The sequence below is a fragment of the Astatotilapia calliptera genome, chromosome 12 (genome assembly GCF_964374335.1).
Source record: "Astatotilapia calliptera chromosome 12, fAstCal68.1, whole genome shotgun sequence".
In the NCBI taxonomy this organism is placed as follows: Eukaryota; Metazoa; Chordata; class Actinopteri; order Cichliformes; family Cichlidae; genus Astatotilapia; species Astatotilapia calliptera.
Genome location: NC_137433.1, coordinates 27,266,715 through 27,286,929, shown reverse-complemented (window position 1 = coordinate 27,286,929; position 20,215 = coordinate 27,266,715). Strand labels below are relative to the sequence as shown.

Below are 20,215 nucleotides of genomic sequence, written 5' to 3'. Positions count from 1 at the left end.
TCCCCATTTCTTTTGTTGAATCTCCGAAAAATGCCAAAGAAGGTGATTACCAAAGACAGATAAGCTGGAAATGTGGCAAATCTCAGTATGGTGTGCATATTGAGGAAACTGGACAGGGGAAGGACAACAGAAAAAGCAACCGGCTTAAAGAACTGTTTGCAGCTGATGAACAGTATCTGAAAATCATGTCCTTGAGAAATATGGGGGGAAATGCAGCAAAGATCTGACACAGAACACCTGAGATTTATCTGGTCCTTCAGAGATGCATTTGGTCTGCTGAGCCCTCACCAGAAATGGTCTCAGTTAAAGGGTGCCTGTCAAGAAGAGAAACAGGGAGAAAGGACTCATGTATCAAGAACTAGATGTAAACTAAGTGGCAACAGGTCTGATGGAATGATTAGTGTAAATTTGACATTTTTGGTTCAAATTGTCACGAATATGTACAGAGGAGGTCAGGAGAAAGGTACAACAGTGAGTATCTACAGCCATCTGTAAAACACGCTTGAGGCTCTGTTATGGTTTGAGACTGCATTTCCGCATTTCAGTGATGTTTGGGATCTTATGGAAATTCATGGAATTATGAATCCAGAAAAGTACCACAGTGATCCCAAACACATTTCCAATGCAGTTAAAGCATTGATGGATCCTCAGGTGTCAATATTATTGAAGCAGTGAGGGATCATCTTGAAAAAGAACAGAACAAAAGGCAGCCAACATCCAAAGAAGAGCTTTGACTGTGTTTCAAGAAGCCCGAAGAACTATTCTTGAAGACTACTTAAAGAAATTACAATAAAGTTTGTGTAAAGTTTGTGTCAGGCTGTGTTAAAGAATAAAGACAATCATACCAAATGCTCCCTCCCCCAAATCATTTATTGTTACATTTATTGTTATTTATTACAATTGTTTAGTGAATTGTATTATCCTGCCCCAAAATGAGTCGTTGGTGGGTGAGTACCCGTGCCATGAACAGAAGAGTCTGTTATCTCATTTGACAGTATCTATTTTTCTTGGTATTTCCGATTATTTGATAAAGTCTATATTATGTTAAAGTACATCAAATCTAATTAAATAAATAAAAATTTGAAAGCGAAGGAGAGTTTTTTTCACACTTGGATTTAGCTAAAGCTCATTGGGTGTGCAGGTAATATCTCTGTATAAGAAACATTTTTAACGAAGTCGTGGAAGTCTTATTTTTAGGGGTTACCTGATGGAATACTGCCACCTGGGGGGATAGTTTTTTTTTGGAAGGTAGGTGTCTAACAAATCATCTTAATTAATTAATTTTAGCACATTCTGATATTAATAAAGTGTGATGGTTGATTTTTTGTTTGCTTGTTTTTTGCTGGCATTTAACTTTTTAAATATAATAAAATTTCCTATAATGTGTAGATTTTTAAGTTGAGCTTAACTATATTTCCGCCAGGGGTAGTTCTGCAGTAGTTCAACTTCTTCCACTGTTAAGTAATCGGTAGTTTGCAATGCTGCTTATGGGACTTGAGTCCGCATTGAAAACTAGGTCCTTATAAGGACCCATTACAGTGTATCCAGTTCAAACGTATTTGATTGTAAAAAATAATTTGCTGTTTCAAAAATACAAAAAACAAATACATGTATTATACGCCGAAAATTACGTGGTGTGTGATAGATTAAAACGTGTAGCCTAACATATTGTTCGAATTTATTAATGTTGTCAATAATTTTGATCAGGCTTTCTGTTCGGACAGGCGTTATGTGTATTCCTCTGGCAAGACCCCTATGGGATTAGCAAAACAGTCCAGAGATGCGGATATCTTTTGGCCACCGCTGAATGCAGTCTCCGATAACTCCTGTCATCTGCTATGTGTTGTTGCTGTTCCATACGCGTTCTGATAGTTATCACGGTCTGCTGAGAATTTTAACATCCCTGGCTTTGACTGGAGCAGGAAAACCGACGCGACTCGGTTAGCTCGTTACCTAGCGTGTCAGAAGGCTCGACGACATAATAGATTGTCCTGCTGCTGAGAACGCGGTGTGCTCTTCTTGTCAGATCAACCCAGGTGTCACCCAGTGTACTATCGCTAATTTTCAGAGAGTATCTTCGTTCCGCCGTATCGTTCACTGTTGTCTTTGTTATGTAATCGACTGCTCTCACCGTGAAATGTAGCAGCATACAGCAGCTTGGCCAGTCTTCAGTGTCTCCGCAGCGTTAGCAGAGCACTGCTCTCACTGCGCTGGCTAAAAATACCACTGTAAGGCCCCCCTGCTCGCTGCGCCTCCAAAAGTGCTGGACTTGTCCCTGTTGGACTTCTCTTTTCTGGTCACCTTGCTCGCAGTTTGCCACTCTACATGGTCACTACAGTGAATTTGAGACGACTGGTAGAGCGAGTCGGGCCCCGAGGTTGTGAGCCGAGCTGGTCTGATCTAACGTTAAATCGTACCAGCTGCTGGGCTTCAGTTTTCCAAAGGAACGGCACTCGGCTTTGGTTGCTCTGTAGCCGAGTATCATTTTGCCCCGATGGCCTTTTCCTGTTATAACTAGTAGTATAGAAAGCCTTGGTGAAGCCCGGGGTACTTTATAAAGGTCAGACAAGACACAAACGCTTCGTTTCCACTGTGTTCAGTCTGAGTTTGGGGAGGCAGACTTCATCTGTCCGGAGCACAAAACCATGTCGGAGGATAACAATGCAGACAAATTCATCAAGGTAACCTAAAATGACACTTCTTCTGCTTGGTTACTTGGTTACAAGTGATGGAAATATTATCTTTTTAAAGCTGTTGCTCAATGCATGCTACATGAAGAGCGCAGTTTTATCTTGTTTCATGAGACAGTCATAAACTCATATTTATTGACAGCAGATGAGTTTTATGTGTGATTTGCATGGCAGAAATGTTGAACATGTTTTAAAAAACATAATATTCATTTCTTAGTTTAAACCCATTTAACAATGGTCATGATCATTAACCAGCCTTACTTCCCTGCAAACTGGATCTGGGGTTTGTTCCTGGCTGGCTCCCCTCAGTGTGTCATTGCCTGGCATCTATGTCAACAGTAAAATGTGATCTGGAGTTGCCCTGGCCCCTGCTTTCATGGTTGGGCAAGAGGTACTCTAGAACTGGAGCACACGTTCGCTGAGTAGCTTTTTGCTTAACCCCGACTCTGTTTTATCAATTTCCTGGCTCATTAAATCAAATGCTGGGAAATAATCTTGCATGTTTCCTTGCTCCAGAAAAAAAAAGTATTAAAGCATTACAAATCTGCGTAGTTTTTGATCACTCGTCCTTCAAGTTGTGTGATTAAAGAACCCTGGACTCCCTCTTAAAGTGATGAGATCTGTTGACTTTGTTAGGTTGTGGGGGTTTGCTGACATCATTTGGGTCCCCTTAGAATGAAAAGTCACTGAAAATCAATAGAGTTGTTCTGTTGACTGCGTTTATCTCTTAGTGAAACCATATGGAGGGGTGTTTTTCCAGAATGACAGTGCTTCTGTCTTTTGGTTCAGTGAGTCACCAGTGATTCACTAAACCTCACATTCATCAAACATAGGGTTTGATGAGTGTGAACATCATGTGAATCATATGCTATGGCTTTCACAATCAGCAAGTCTAGTCCCAATTAAACAGCTATGGGAGATTTTGGCCGAATACTCCACCTCGACCAAATAAGAGGATATCTTTTTTTGGATTACTTTAATAGTGTCTTGACACGAAATCGCACTTTCCTGGTTGTCAAGCTGTAGTAAAACATTGTCAAGTGTTGCAACAGTTATATTTTAATCAGCCAATGTTCACATGTCCCAGAAAATTATGTTATAAGGAAAAGGGACTAATGCCAAAAATTTCTGGCCTCAAGTTTGGGGGTTTGTCAAAGAGAACTTGATTTGTTTTATTTTGATTTTTTTAGTTGATTACTGAACTTGTGTGGGTGAACTTGTCTTTAAATAATTTATTTTGGCACCAGTAGTAGCAGCATGATTTTCCAGGTGCATTTGTGTTATAGCAGCCAAGCTGTCTTTTTTCTAAATCTTTTTTCTGTCAAGGAATGGTACTATTGTGAAACTAGAGCCCATAGATGTATAGCTATTACACCACCCAGTGTTAACACAGTAGGGTTAATGTGTTTCTTTCCATTTAGTATAATGTAACTAGTATCTGCAGTAGTCTTTTGAATATATGTTATGAATATAACATACAGTATGTATTATAATAAACATCATATTCTGTGTACTGGTATAATCACTGCCTGTGTATTGGCATTGATCAAATGTTTGGGGGGGTTTAGTTTTTTTATACAGTATTTTCTTTTCTTTCTCGTGAGCTAATGATCATAAAGCATGACATACCCCGTGCTGACTGTTGTGAAAGGCACAGATGATTCATAAACTTAAGCCTAGGTCTTTTTTTTAACATTCCTGTCTACCACGGTGGTCTGCCTTTTCTTCAATGTTCTGATATACTATATGGTATTATTTTGTCTTTTTAACAGGAGACCTCTATTTTGGACGAGTACAACATAAACTGGACACAGAAACTGGGAGCTGGCATCAGTGGCCCTGTCAGGTAAGTCTTTTTAAAAAGACTTTTCTTTATTCTTGACATTTTATCTTTTCTGCTGCAGTCTGTTGGTGCCAAAATGTGGAACGGGATTATTTTTCTTGAACTATGGCCAGTGTGAGGAGTATTACACAACCAGGAAACATTATCATGATATCTGTTTGTGATTGAGAAATCACCTTTTACCTGTGCTTCTGACGTCTATGGAAATGAGTTATTGTCATTTATTAGTGCTACAGAATCCCACAGGGAGAACTCTTAACACTTCTGGGTTAAACACAACTGTGAGAACGCAGTCAGCGTTAACTGAGGTTACAGTGTAGTTTTGTTTATCCTGAAAATAGATTATTGTGATTCAGAGTATTTTTAAGTAAAGTGATTTGATTGAAGAGGGTGGCAGAGATTGTTGTGTCCCCATGCAGTGCATGATTAAATCTATGTATACATCTGAGTCTCTGAATACACCGCAGAGTCGATGTCAGAGCTGATTTAGATTTATTTGTTAGCTGAGCTATTGACTAGACAAACACGTCTGTATGCATTTCTAGCGGTTCTCTTGCATTAAATTTGCTGTTGCACAGTCTGACCTTATCCTTGGCACGTTAACACATTAAAAATTATAAAAGGACCAGGTGCTTGTCACTTGCTTTAACTGACTGGACCTACTACTCGTGTGTAAGAACATTGCAGCTGGGAGCTTAAAATGTTTGGCACAGGCACGATTTCTGTTGTTTTTGGAGGTGGCTCAGTTGGCACAAGCACAGTCTATGTAATTGCAGCATGGTGGACTTGAATCCCACCCAATGCACGTATCCCTCAAAACCTCAGTGGAAGTCAGTTAAACTGGACTCATTATGTTTTCATTTTGTTATGTTCATGTACACCATATAATAATGGATTGGATTTATATAGCGCTTTTCAAGGCACCCAAAGCGCTTTACAATGCCACTATTCATTCACTCTCACATTCACACACTGGTGGAGGCAAGCTACGGTTGTAGCCACAGCTGCCCTGGGGCAGACTGACAGAAGCCAGGCTGCCATAGCGCGCCATCGGCCCCTCTGGCCCACACCAGACTGTTACTGTTACCATATGAGAAAAAGTATTAGGCTACCTAAACATTACACCTAAAGGCGATTTTCTGACATCATATTCTATTAATATGAGGCATTAATATGAAGTTGGTCCCCATTTGTGGCTATAATAGCTTCCACAATTTTGGAAAGGATTCCTGCAAGATTTTGGGATGTGTCTGTGGGAATTTTTCACCCCACTTGTTTAAAAGAGCATTTATCAGATCAGACACTGAAGAATCCTTTGGTTACTGGTGTAACCCCAGTTCTCTGAAAACCAAGTGAGGTATCTCACTATGGGGAATGACCTCTGAATGACCATTCAGGCTCCACTACCACAACGTCAGAGCAATGACTTCAAGGACATGGGGTTTCCTGACCCCCTTTGTAACAGTCTCTAGCCCCCCACGAGAACCTGGAGTTCTTCAACTCCTAAGAGAAGCATGGAGAAGACGAGGAGGAGGATGTTATCATGGATATCATCAGAGATGATAATAATGAGAATGAGGATGATGCTATGCTGCCCTGGCATCTTGACCTGACAGCTCCATTGGCAGGGAAGCTAAGCCCTCTCCATCTCTCCTGCGAAGTCACTCTAAGTGAGATATGCAAGCATACGTCAATCAAGTTGTCCATTAGCTGGTCTATAGCTTCTAGTTTATCCCAAAGGTGTCAGGGCAGACAAGTTCTTTCATAGCAGAGTCAAACATTAAAACTCGAAAAATGGAACTAAGAGGCCCAGGTAGACCCCAGAAAAAATAGTCCCATAGCATTATTCTTCTTCCACCAAACTTAACACCTTAACAGTGCAGTCAGGTCAGTAATGTTCTCCTGGCATTCTCCAAACCTAGACTTGTCCAGAGTCCAGTAGTGGTGTGCTTTACACCACTCCATCCAACACTTGGCATTGTGCCATAATGAGGTAAGTATGTGTGCAAGTAACCTCAGTTACTCAGTTCAGTTTCAGATGTTTTTGTCTCTACTCTTGCTTCTTTATGGCGTCAATGATAATATGGTCGTTTCAGGCATGCAGCTCTGGCTGTGAGCACAGCAGCTCCACACAGCTGCTCTGGAAGACAATCTGTTAGCAAGAGGCAGCCAGTCCAAAAGAAAGTTCCTTTAACAGGACGGTGGCCCTAAGCAGAGTTTGGGAGTTCAGCATTTGTGCCCATTTGTGCAGGTTCTTTTGGCATTGCAGAATGAAAGTTTAAAAATGCGTAGACATGCTGTAAAATACACAGCAGCGTGTGGGCATGGTAGGTTTCTTTCAAGCCTGTTGCACAAGCCTGTTGCGCCCATATTGATGGGAACAGTTGAGAGGGACAAGAAACATGAAGTGCGAGAAGCGAGTGGAATACAACAAATGGTCAGACTCGCTGGGATTCAGTTCACAGACTCACTGTTAAAAGCATTACTACCCATGTGTTGTGTAAACTAACAGCTTAAAATCGTAATCCTCTTGAAGAAAGTGAGTTTATTTCCAATTCCTTGGCTTTGTTGGGTTTAGTCTAGCGGTGGATACACAAGGGATCAATTATAAAACATAGCAGTTTGCTTAAGTCGTCCATTTCCCTTCTATATTCCTCTAATTGTCTTCACACTGTAAAATGGGGAGTAATCGATCACAGGAAAGCTTATACCGCATATGAATAAGTAGCAATCACTGTTATAAATGACTCCTTTTAATATTAAAAATTAGTAAACGCTGCATTGCCCTGCTTCACTGGGATATCTGTTCACAGGAATGACTTTTAGATTCATTCTGTTTCTGCTGAACTTTACAGAGAGGCAGCAGCTCTGCCAGCAGATTTAAGTCTGTTTATGCTATACGCAGTCTTTTTAGTGCAGGTCTGTCTTGCTGATTCTAGTTAGATGCCAGTGGTAATATATCAGTGTCTGCCACTGACTTCTTCTGCTCATTCTGCACTTTGAGGCTATCATTAGTCTGGATCAAGCGAGAGCAATCTGTTATTACCCAATGTGTATATTTTTGGCCTTGAGTGATGAGAATACAGTGAAATTGACTCATCAGGCCACCATGTAAACATGCTGGTATGATTCATGCTATTTTTTTTGAGCAACTTTTACTCACCTCGTGTTTTATATTTCTAACTCGGTTTTTTGCTCGGAACTCTTATTACTTCCTTCTTACCTGCCTCCGTCTGCTAGCACATTCATGTCTTTTACTGTATCCCCCACCACCGGACTAATTCTGTCATTCATTTGGGAAGGTATTGGTTTCTAGTGAAGTGAACTTTGGCCAGAGCTGAATGTTTCTCCCAGTAATACTTTAATAGTGTAATCTGAGTTCAAAGTAAGTGTTTAAAGTGAATATTTGAGCCCCTGTAGATTAGAGGAGAGGGAAAGGGAGTTATTAGATTCTTCCAAAAATGAATTATGTATCTGCACGTTTCATATTTAATGAGTGTGCAGTTCAAAATGTGGATTGAGGAAACCCATTTCCAGGAGTTATTTACTTCATTTTATCCTTGTGACGATGAAAAATATGCATCCACAGATGACTTTTCCTTTGGTTTACTCTACATACAAAGATGCAGAGCAGATTCACCATTCCCACAACAAACTTTGATATTTACAAAATAAAGTAAATCCAGCTAGTCAGCTGATGTCTTCTCTGTGCTTCTGTTTGGCCTTATTTAATTCAACATCAGATCATATCCAGGCGGTATGTAGGAGTGTAATAGTCTAAAACACCACGTTAGCACACAGAAACTACCTTTACAACTTTAAAGTCTTTTAAATAAAATAAGAGCGCCTATGCAAATATAAATTCAAGCTTTACAGATAAAGTATTTACACATCCACAGATTATAAATATAAGTCCTAAAGTGATTAGTCTATTAACAGAAGAATATTTATTTTAAATAACATGCAAATAATTAGTTGTCTGCAGACAAAATATATATCTGAAACTAGGTCTGTGCAATATGACCAAAATCTCATATCCCGATATCAGAATTCTATCGTCCCGATACCGATATAAATCACAAAAATGTAACATTTTCTGTAAATTCTGTGGATCTCGGGCAGCTCGACTTGCGGAAAGTGTTTCCAGCTGCGCGTCATGTAGCTGGAGTCGAGTGTTTTAACAGATGCATGAAACTATACATTTCTAGACATAAGTTGTAACGGCCGCCGTTTTCTTTGTATTTATTACACGGCGTGCTGCGGGGAAAAGCCTGTTCTAACGTTTGAGTCTAAGGTTTATTTTTTAGCACCTGGCGGCTCTTTTTTTACTTCTTATCCGTAAATAATCTGTTCTTTCACGTGATTCAGTTTATTTTGTAAAGTCTCAACAGGATCTTGAGCTTTATTGTGAAAGGTTTATGTGGAACATAAACAAGCGGACACGCGATGGTTTTAACGTCGTTGTTGCTAACGACAGCCACTACAGTGACCATCAAAATAATGAAAAAGTATTACCGTAAACAGTTTATTTTGCGACACCAAGGAACAAATGATAGCGTAAAATGAAACATAGACGTTTTTATATCGTCATCCGATATATATCGTTATATGAACAGCCCTATCTGAAACTGTAGATACTGTTGAATTATGTTTTTTATCTACTTTAAAGCTTTTTGTAAGGGTGAAATGGCATCTCAAGTTAAAAGAAAAAGAAGTGTCCAGACATTGTCAGCCTACACATTGTCTCTCATTGATATCAGCTGTTTTGTTTAAGTAAAGGACACTGGACACTGTCTGGCATTTTATTTGTTGTGGATTTGGGGAATGCAGTTTTATCTGACTGGACTTGATTGTAATCTTGTTTCTTAATCAGATAGGTAGATGGGAATGCTGTAAAATGCTTGGATGGTTGTTTTATGTGACATAGTGGTTTAATGATTTCACCTGTGACCTCATGTAGAGGAGCTGGTTGCAGGTATAAGAGAGACGCCTTTTAATGATTTAGTGTGTTTATCAGGATGTTGTGAAAAGCTGGCAAGGCTTAAATCGTTTTCAGGTGAAACTGTAAATAATTAAGCCAATTTGCTATAAAGTTATGTCAATAACGTGTTAAAGAGTTTGCACAGTTTTTAGGTTTTAATCTGAATATATTAGATCACGTAATACAGATGAGTGACAAGCAGAGCAACTGATTGTTAATAGAAACACCAGAAAATTAGAAAAGTCCTGTGAGTTTAGATATATTTAATTCCTGATTGTTAGCACAGGCACACATCTGACACATCTATCATGGTGCGTGGGGTGTTTGTCGATACTTGTTTTCTTTTTTTGCAGAGTTTGTGTGAAGAAGTCAACTCAGGAACGCCTGGCCCTGAAGATCCTTATTGATCGCCCCAAGGCCAGAAATGAGGTTAGAGGAAACACTGTCATGGCTGTGATTAATACCTGCTGTTTGTTGTCTGGGGCTGTGTCAGCATGCTTTGTTCTGCCTGCCTGTTATCAGTCTGTATTAATTCCGGTTTTGTTTGTTTTTTCTTCCTTGCTTCTCTTGTACTTCAGCCTGTTTGTATGAGCGCCTTTGTCTGCAACGCTGTCTCCCTGCAGTGAACAGTTTGTCTTAGCAGCCTCTCCGTGTCATTAGCAGCCCCGTGTTTTGATCAAGCAGCTTATGCAGCAGTTAAGCAGTGCAGTCAAAACAAGCTACACAGACTTGGTGTTGGCGTACTGTCTTTGTCTGTCTTGCAATCTGCTTTTTTCTGAGTCTGACACTGTATAATTTCCGATGGTCTAATTATTTAGAAGAATTCTTGGTATTTGCAGCTGCTTAATTTGCATTTACATTTGCAGAATTTGTCAATTTTTGGCATTCATTGGTAACGAATGTGCATTAGTTGACTCATCTGCTTAATAAAACCAGTAAAGCGGTGGAAACGTGTAATAAAATGATTTCTGTGTCAGCTTTGATGTAGTTTAAACATTTGAATACTAATAGATGTCATTGATCTCACATTAAATTTCTCTTTTTGCCTGGGAAGTGCCGACACTGCACATCAGAGTGACTGTACTGATGATATGATGCTATTCTCTGTTGCAATGACTTTAACCTGGCTTAAACATGGAGAATTTAAACTTAAGAGAGTTACTCTAAATTCACTTTGCTTGTTTTCTCTCCAGGTGCGTCTCCATATGATGTGTGCCAACCACCCAAACATAGTGCAAATCCTGGAAGTTTATGCCAACAGTGTTCAATTCCCCCATGAATCCAGCCCAAGGTGAGGCGCTCAGTCTGTTTTTGTAGGATTCAGTGAATCTCTTGTCATAAAAGAAAGAATTTAACATATCTCCATCTCCTGGTTTTCACGGTTTCCTCCAATCGTTCTTCACAGAGCGAGGCTCCTGATTGTTATGGAAATGATGGAGGGTGGCGAGCTGTTCCACAGAATCAGTCAGCACAGGCACTTTACTGAAAAGATGGCCAGTCAGGTCACCAAACAGGTAGGTGAACAGACCTAACTGTGGTCCACCTTTATCTTGTGTTTTATGACATCGTCTGTCTTTTCCTTTAAAGCTGCAGTAACATGTCACACAGCCTCGCCTTGTCATTACTACCTGCTGTTTGGATTAAGTGGCACACACCAGTTCAACCCTAGGCTGTTTTTAATAAATCTATAGATGGTGTCTCAGTTTTATGTCTCCCTCCCTGTAGATCAGCCAAGCGTTGGAGCATTGTCACTCTCTAAATATTGCACATCGTGACCTGAAGCCAGAGAACCTTCTCTTCAAAGATAACTCTCTGGTAAGCTCCTGATGCTGCGTTGTTGCACACACAGATGTAAATACTGCAGTTTTGAAGTAACGTTAAAGCTGCCACAGCCAATTACTTTTAGCTAATTAATTATTTATACAAAATACAGAATGAAATGCAAAAGAGTAGAAGCTTTGCTAGACTTTTCAACACAGTGGATCAAAGGGTTTTTTTGGGGGTTTTTTTTTCTCAGACTATATCTAGCAGAGTTTGGCAAAGATAATGTAGAATTAGAAAATCTGCAATGGCTGTGACAGACTTGGAAATCAATTCTGCTCTGGCAGCAATTTCAGTAATGTCCCAAAGGTGTTCCAGCTAAGAAATCCCATCAAGTGAAACTCCGTGAAGCCCCAGAGAAAATATCTTACATGAAGTTGCTAATAAAAAGTTTTTATGCTCAAAACATATTCGTATCTCTCATTCGGTGATTCTGTCTGTTCTGCAGGATGCACCTGTGAAGCTGTGTGACTTTGGCTTTGCCAAAATCGACCAAGGAGACTTGATGACCCCTCAGTTTACTCCTTACTACGTAGCACCTCAGGTTAAAAAAAAAAAAGATGCACTTGCTTTCTCATTCCACTGACGGCTGACACATCATTAACGACTGAATGCATAATATCTTAATGATGTATTCTGGCCCTGTTTTCTGTACAGGTACTTGAGGCTCAAAGAAGGCACCAGAAGGAAAAGTCTGGAATTATACCTACCTCACCCACTCCTTACACCTATAACAAGGCAAGACTCATATCTGGGATTCCTGCTGCAGGTGCGTCAGGCCTGGTTCACTGGTGAATTATTTTTTAAAAGGTTTCTTTTCTGTCTACAGAGCTGTGACTTGTGGTCTCTCGGTGTGATTATCTACGTAATGCTGTGTGGCTACCCTCCGTTCTACTCCAAGCATCACAGTCGCACCATCCCAAAGGACATGAGGAAGAAGATTATGACCGGCAGCTTTGACTTTCCCGAAGACGAGTGGAGCCAGATCTCTGAGATGGCCAAGGACATTGTACGCAAGTAAGTCTTCTTCCTATTTCTATTCTTTGTCTACCTACAGGATTTTTTTCTATAACCTAATAGATTATCACACGTCCTTCATTATGAAACGATTTCAGACCTCAGTCACCTTTTTCTTAAATATTAAGTTTGTATGTATCAGAGTTCAGATGAGCAGCTCCAACATGAGAAATAAATGGAAAATCGGGGTGCCAATTTAGCTCTCTGAGGGCACAGGGCTGGGTTTGTCTTCATATGATCTTATTTCCAGCTTCCTGTTGTTTCTCTACTCTCCTATCACAATAAAAACTAAAAAAAAGCCTTCAAATGATCTAAAATAAATAAATGACCAAAATAAAATTAGATTAAAATAGTCATTCACGCCAATAACACTCTGCACAAGTTTTGCTTTTTGCCATGAAAACTCTTTTAAATGTCCTTCATTGTCCTTTGTGACCTTTTCTTTATAATTGAAGAAAACTGAAGAATCACATGACCCCCATCAAGCCCCCCCCCCCCCTTTTTTTTTTTTTTTTTGTGAGTAGGCACAGAGCCTAATAACAACGAGACTTTGCAATCCCTACTGTCGTAACCATTATCTCTGATTTATGGTTTAGGTTTGTCAATCCAGTTGATGCAAAGAATACCTGACTTTGTCCAGCATATTTTGTAGTACACCCCTCAGCAGACTCATTAACTCTCCTGTCATCTTGTTTACCCCATATTGCCTTCCTTTTCTCCTCTGTCTTCCTTGTGTTTATTCGTCCCATCCCTCTGTTAGTCTCACTCATTCACTCTTTTTCTGACCCACATGTATTTTCTGTTGCCTCTTTGTTTCCTCCCTGCAGGCTGCTGAAGGTGAAGCCAGAGGAGAGGCTGACAATCGAGGGAGTCTTGGCTCATCCTTGGCTTAACTGCACCGAGGCTCTTGACAACGTGCTGCCCTCGGCACAGATGATGATGGATAAGGTGAGTGCATTGCGTCAGTGATCTGACTGGCAGAGGAAACTGCTAAATGAGTATTCTTAATTATTATAATATAACAGACGTATAGCCCTCCTTAGGCAGAAATTTAGATACCAGCTTTGACTGTCCTCTTTCTGCTTCCCAGGCGGTAGTTGCAGGGATTCAGCAGGCCCACGCAGAGCAGCTGGCCAACATGAGAATTCAGGATCTGAATGTCAGCCTGAAGCCCCTAAACTCTGTCAACAACCCAATCCTCAGGAAGCGGAAACTTCTAGGGTATAGTTGCTGTTTTGTTTTTTTTTCTTTGTGTGTGTGTGTATCCAAAGTTTTTTTTATTTATTTGGAAGTCCTTGTATTTAAAAAAAAAAAAAAAGAAAAAGAAAAAAAAAAGATCTGCTCTGAAATATGTTTTTCTGTCCATGTTGCAGCCCAAAGCCCAGTGACAGTTTCTTCATTCACGACCCAGAAAACGGAGGGGAAGACTCCAACGTAGCACTGGAAAAATTACGAGATGTCATTGCACAGTGTATACTACCACAAGCTGGTCAGTAAACCCACGCCGGTATACAACTAGCATTTTAATGAAGAAGTATGAAAAGTTGTGCTGGCTTGTTGAGTTTGGTGTCTGTTTTTCACTTCAATTCAACTAAGAAGCATTTTGGCAGTCTGTGATGAAAAGTAAACATAAGAACTGCCAAAGTACAGAGGAACAGATGATCAGCTAAGCTTTTTTTTTTTTTTCCAAACCTTTAATTGGTTGTAACGTAACTTGAAAATGCAGAGAAACTCACTGATTTTTGAACATTTATGACTAATAATTGCTGGAATTCTAATCAGGCTGTATAAGGTTATAGACACTCACTGACCACTTTATTAGGTACACCTTTCTAGTATTTTGTTGGACCTTGTTTTTTCCTCCAGAACTGCTTTAATTCTTCATTAATTCTTCAGCAAGGTGCTGGAAACATTCCTCAGAGATTTTGGTGCATTTTGACATGATGGCATCAAAGAGTTGCTGCAGATTTGGCATGATGGATGTGCAGGCAGCAATCTCTTGTTCCACCTCAAAGGTGCTTTATTGGACTGAGATCTGGAGACTGTGCAGGTCCTCTGAGTATAAAGAACTCATTGTCATGTTTAAGAAATCAGTTGGGGCTTTGTGACATTAAGCTGCTGGAAGCAGCCATTGGAAGATGGGTACACTGTAGCCATAAAATCATGGATATCATGAGCAGTAACACTGCCGTAGGCTGTGTTAAACTGATGCTCACTTGGTATTAAGGGAGCTAAAGTGTGCCAATAAAATATCCCCCACATCTTTACATTGTTCAATTTTGGTGAGCCTGTGTGACTTACAGCCTCTGTTTTCTGTTCTCAGCTGATGTGATTGGCTCCAGGTTTGGTTTTCTGCTGATGTAGCTCAACTGCTTCAACATTTGACATGTTGTGTATTCAGAGATGCTCTTCTGCATACCTTGGTTGTAACGAGTGGTTATTTGAATTACTGTTGCCTTCCTGTCAGCTCAAAGCTGTCCGTCTAGCATCAACAAGGCATTTTTTAGTCTCTGTAAACGCCAGAGATGTTAGTGTGCGAAATCACTTTCCTTCCCTGTGACTAATTTTTTTGCTTCCATGTGATTGGCTGATTAGATATTTGCATTAAGGAGGAGTTGAATAGGTGTACCTAACAAAGTGGCCATGGATAGTGTACATTAAAGTCTATATGGAGTCTGCTTGTGATTTTTTTCTGTTGACAATGTTGCACATCTCTCAGAGAGGGGAAAAAAACAACAACTTCTGAAGTTAAAAAAATAATAATTTTTGTGCAGGAGAGAACGAGGATGAGAAGCTGAATGAAGTGATGTATGATGCCTGGAGGTTCAACAGAGACTGTAAGCTGCTGAGGGATGGCCTGCAGGGGCTCAGTTGGGACGGTCAGTGTTGCTTGCTCTCTCTAAAGTCATCCATGTTTTTTTTCATTCACTTTTCAGGTGTGAGCTTATGTGTGGTGAATGAATAGCTTATTGCAAAGATCAGAAAAGACTGTATAAACAATATCGCTGCACCCCTAATTATTCAAATTGACAAAAATCTACAGAAACCAGATTAATTGTCTCTGTTATTATAAGATTAGGGGGAAAAGACTAAGCATGGCTCTCATTTAGAAGTGTAATTTTATTGTTACCAGTTACCAGATCCTTAACCAGCAGATTTTCATTGCAGGACGAGCCTTCTCCGATAAAGTCGACCGCTTGAAGTTGGCTGAAATAGTGAAACAGGCCATCGAAGAGAAGACAAATCTCCAAGAATCTCATTAGCAGCTGCTGTCTTTCTATCTTCTTTTTATATTGTTTGTTATTACCCTTTTTAACTCATATCTGTAAAAAAGCTTTTTTATGTATAAATTTTTTTTTCTTTTCGTAAATTTACTTGCAAGATTTATTGTCAAACTGTTGCAAGAGCTATTGTACAGCTGTAGATATATTTCAAAGATGACTCATTGGTACTATAAAAAATTTTTTTTATGGATACTTGCAAAGAACGTGGGGAGAAAAAAACCAACAACTATATTTTCATTTTTGCAAAAAAAAAAGAAAAAAAAAAGCAAGACCAAAAAAATGAAAATCTGTGAAAGAAATTATTTTCTGGGAGGAAATTTTTATTAGCTGTTTGTCCAGCTTATTCAAGATGTCATGTGTTTTATCCCAGTTATTTCATTTTATTCTATTTTATGTTATTTTATTTTAACCTTGCTAAGGAATGTATTTATTTAAACAAAATTCCATTATTTTATACCTTACTCGTAGGTTCGAGTCCGAAAGTTGACAGAAGCACTCTACAATGTGATTTTGTTCTTCCACACACCTTTAAAATCTCACGCTAGAGAGAAATGGTCTGAAGCTTTGGGTTTTCCGTCGTCTCGTGCGTCTTTCCCTCGACCTTTGTTGTTTAGAGGTTGGGGAGAAGCAGAAATGCGGGTAAAAGAAGGCATCATAAATCAGAAAAATGGAGGCAGATTTGCTCATTTTTTTTCACAGTACCTCTCTTCCAACTAAATTTATTAGTTATTAAATCGTTTGAGCCAAAAAAATAAAATCTGAATACCTTTTTTATGAGCTTTAGTTAAGACGTTCTCAGACTTTTTCAAAGCCCCCCAAAAATCCCCCTCCCCTTTCAAAAACATTAATAAAAGTAACAATGTGTTTTTCTGATTTCTGATGGTTTGGATGAGAGTCCACTGTTTTATTTCAAGTTGTTTATCTGTGAAACTGACACAATCTCTGCTGCTTTCACGTCACAGTTGTATCTGCTGGAATTTAGACCTGCATAGTTAATATTTGAACTCTTTCCTAGCAGGAGTGGTTGTTACTTGAGCTCAAAGAAACACACACACAAAAGAAACCCCCCTGGTGATTTTGGTCCAGTGTGGTCTTAGACCAGAGCAGATCAGGGGGGAAGGACTGGATTTCAGTGTTGTAACTTGATGTTCAACTGAATGTGCAATAGGGGCTATAATGTGATCATGCCCCCCCCCCCCCCCCCCCCCCCCCCCCATGCATGTACATACTGAGACCGTACTTATCTAATGTGTCAGTATTACTGTTTATCAGAGGCCTTCCATGTTTCATGTCATTTCATTTCAGAGGTTTGAATACCCAGAAATGTCCCCACATCCTCACCCTTAAGGTGTGATTAATGTCATATTGTTAGTTGACTGGTCAGAGTGAAATCTTCACTACACTGTTTGACTCTTGTGGTCTACTCATATCTAACAATAATATCCTTTAAAAGAGGCGTTTGGAGAAAGGGTTCCTCTTAAGGTGTTTGAATGAGGCCACACTGAGTTTGCTGAACAGCTGGAAATGTTTATTTTGTGTTTTGGAAAACCTCGTCTGTCCTGAGATAATTCTTTGATGAAGTCTTTTACAGAACTTTTTCTGTGAACATAAATTCTTGTCAAGATTACTGCATTAACTATGTGATCTTCATTAAAAAGAAGTGTTTCTTCTGAGTAATTTGCAAACACTGGTGCAATATATCATCACTGTCATCGCTGCTCTCTCTGACTTTTTCTCCCCTTTTTTGGGGGGACATGGTCAGATTTTAAACTCATTGCATTATCATAAAAAAAAGCATAGTTTCAGCCTAAATGTCTGCTTTTCTTAATATTTATTTCTTTGAGGCAGGAGATGGCAATCATGTTGAAAGCTGATATTTTTCACACTGTTTAAAACTGATACGAACAAAAAAGTGCAAGTCTTCCTTTTTATGTCTGTATTCAAATTTAGGTGGCGTCGACAATTGGGTGGGATCATTTTCACTTTCTTTCAGTTCGCCTTAAAGCTTAATGATAACCACAGCTTGTGTTTAAAAAGGCCTTATTCAAGTTTCACACTCAAATGTGCCTTGTTTGAAAGGGCGGCATCTCCATCCTTTACTTAGTTGGAAATAATTGACAGGAATTAGAAGCTTCTGGCTGTAATTTGCTGGGTTTTTTTAATATGAAAATATGAAGGTTATGGATTTGACAACACAAATTAAAGTAGCACCATATTAGCAGAAAAAAAGTGTCCTTTGGAAAAAGATTTTTTTTTTCTTCTAATACCTGAAAGATTAGATTAGTTTGTAAAATGCTCCACTGGGTATGTTTACACAGCAACAAGTTCTGCCCACAGATGCCTCTAAAAGTAAAAAAATAGGTCTCGAATCTGATGTGTTTTTGAAAAAAAAAAAAAGTTTAAAAACCTAGTTTCCCCTTCACACAGGGTGCTTTATGTGTTGTAGAGTCTACAATGTAGACCATTTATGTAACCAATGGGCTCAACTGGTCGCCTGTAACGGCCTGAACCGCAGTCTGACAGAAACGTCACGGAAAATGAGGAAATGTGGTTTTTGCATTTTCAGAACAAGGGTATCAGACTCATCTTTGCTCATAAGTGACTTACAGCTCAAGTGGGCCGCCTGCATCGCTGAAGCTTCTGACTAATTGTTCCCCTTTCTTTTTGTGAAGAGCAGTTTCAGTACATTCAGGTTATTGCTAATGATCTATTTATAAAACTGATGATGCGCAAACTGAAACATCTTTAAGAAAAATGGTTGTTTTTCCACATTCAGACTAATGATGATTCAGATGGACAATAACACTTTCATCATTGTTTATTCAGAACGTTTTGCTTACCGGTGCAAAAGAAAATGACAACCTAAAATTAATGTCTTCTTTGCAAATTTCACACTTGGAAAAGTTATGCAACAAGCCTGATTGGATCCTTTGGCAGGCTGGTTCTGGCCTGTGGACCATAAGTTTGACACCCTTGCTTTAAAAAGAGAGATGAAAAGTGTGTTTTAGTAAGTCTTACAAGTACTGCTACTTTAAATCCTGCAGAATTTCTAGAGCTTCTTGAAAAGAGTGGACATGATTTGGGGTTTTTTTTTATTTGACTGTGTGAACCTGTGTAATTAATTTATAAATATATACATATATGTATGCCTCTGTGTGTGGTTCACTATGAAGAACCTTCTTTGTATCTCTGGAGGTCAATCAGAGCTTCTTTAATGGCTTCCACAGATAATGTGGAATCCACAGATAGCATCATTTGTATCTTTTGCTACCTGACAGTGAGCCGTGTATTTATTACCAGTTTTTTACTGTGAAGTCAAGGCATGCATCTTTATATTGATAGTTCTAGGAGTGAAGCGCAGTCCTGCTGAGACACCATTTACATGCTGTTTGCTGCTCGGTGTTACTAAACATCCTGCTGGGTAGATTTTTTTCAAAGAGACTACATTCTTTTACCACTCAGCTGCAGAAATATTTTATTAAATATTAGGTAAAATCTAGTTTTCATCTGCTCTTCCTTGTCTGCTGAATGAAGATAAATTAGTTTCATAATTTTATATAAGGAAAAAGGACAACATTTCTTTAAAAAAAAGCAAAAACGTTGTCCCAGCAAAGAATAATCAAGTCCTAAAAGAATACAAAAAAGAACCAACTCATTCAAAAAAAGAAGAATTTTCTTTTTCAGCTCTTGATTAAATAAAAGCAGTTGCTTCCCTTTCTTCTGCTGTATAGGAAACATGTTCAGTAACTGTTTGGTTTATTTATTTATTTTTGCATTTGGCATTGAATGGATGTAGAAAAACAAAGTTCTTACTATATCAGGAGGAAACTGAGGAAGAACACGATGTCCTGGTTCTGCTCTACCTGTCCTCTTAGTTTCTCTGGTCCTGCAGTCATGTAGCATGAATCCCTCATCAAAGACTTGCTGTATTTTTGGGTTCTTGTATTTTTTGCCTTTGTGGAATGTCATCAACATGCCGACTTTGTAATAAAGGAAATCTTTAACTTTTATGAATTTATTTATGTTGGTCTGAGGAAACTTTTTGGAACATGTTCTTTATTGGATTATTATAATTATTAGAGTTTACAACCTTATTACATGTTTTCACATGTGCATTTAGTAATGAGAGGAATTTGTTTGGATGAGAGGCTATGAGTAGTTAATTACACTCACTGCTCACTTTGAGTATGCCTTAGTACCGTACATAGTTGGACACCCTTTTGCCTTCTGAGTTGCCCTAATTCATCATGTGGTTCATAAGTTGCCAGAAACATCCCTCGGAGATTTTGGTCCATTTTCAGATGATGATATCGTACAGCTGGTGCCGCAAATCCATAACGTGAATCTCCCGTTCCACTACATACTGTGTTGAGCAACCATCAGAAGACAGGTACACATAACGTTCAACAATTTATTAATAATAATACTTAGACAGGCTGTAGTGTTTAAATGATGCTCAGTTGGTCATGGGCTAATAAATTATCCCCCACACTTTTCCGAACTGCATGATTGAGCCACATTCAAAGTTTCTTCCCCGTTGTGATGCTCAGTGTGAATGCAGACCGTGTCTACATGCAGA

The 20,215-nt window shown here is 39.1% G+C and overlaps 1 protein-coding gene across 1 annotated transcript; it reads left to right on the top strand.

The window, feature by feature from the left end:
* The first annotated feature begins 1,722 nt into the window (after positions 1-1,722).
* mapkapk5 (MAPK activated protein kinase 5) lies at positions 1,723-19,654 on the top strand. The gene is made up of 14 exons (XM_026188109.2): positions 1,723-2,681; positions 4,463-4,536; positions 9,868-9,943; positions 10,708-10,805; positions 10,920-11,028; positions 11,240-11,329; positions 11,784-11,879; positions 11,993-12,073; positions 12,165-12,352; positions 13,180-13,300; positions 13,443-13,573; positions 13,726-13,841; positions 15,127-15,231; positions 15,521-19,654. The coding sequence occupies exons 1-14, from the start codon at positions 2,646-2,648 to the stop codon at positions 15,613-15,615; spliced, it is 1,416 nt and encodes a 471-aa protein (XP_026043894.2). The 5' UTR covers positions 1,723-2,645; the 3' UTR covers positions 15,616-19,654.
* Positions 19,655-20,215: the final 561 nt, after the last annotated feature.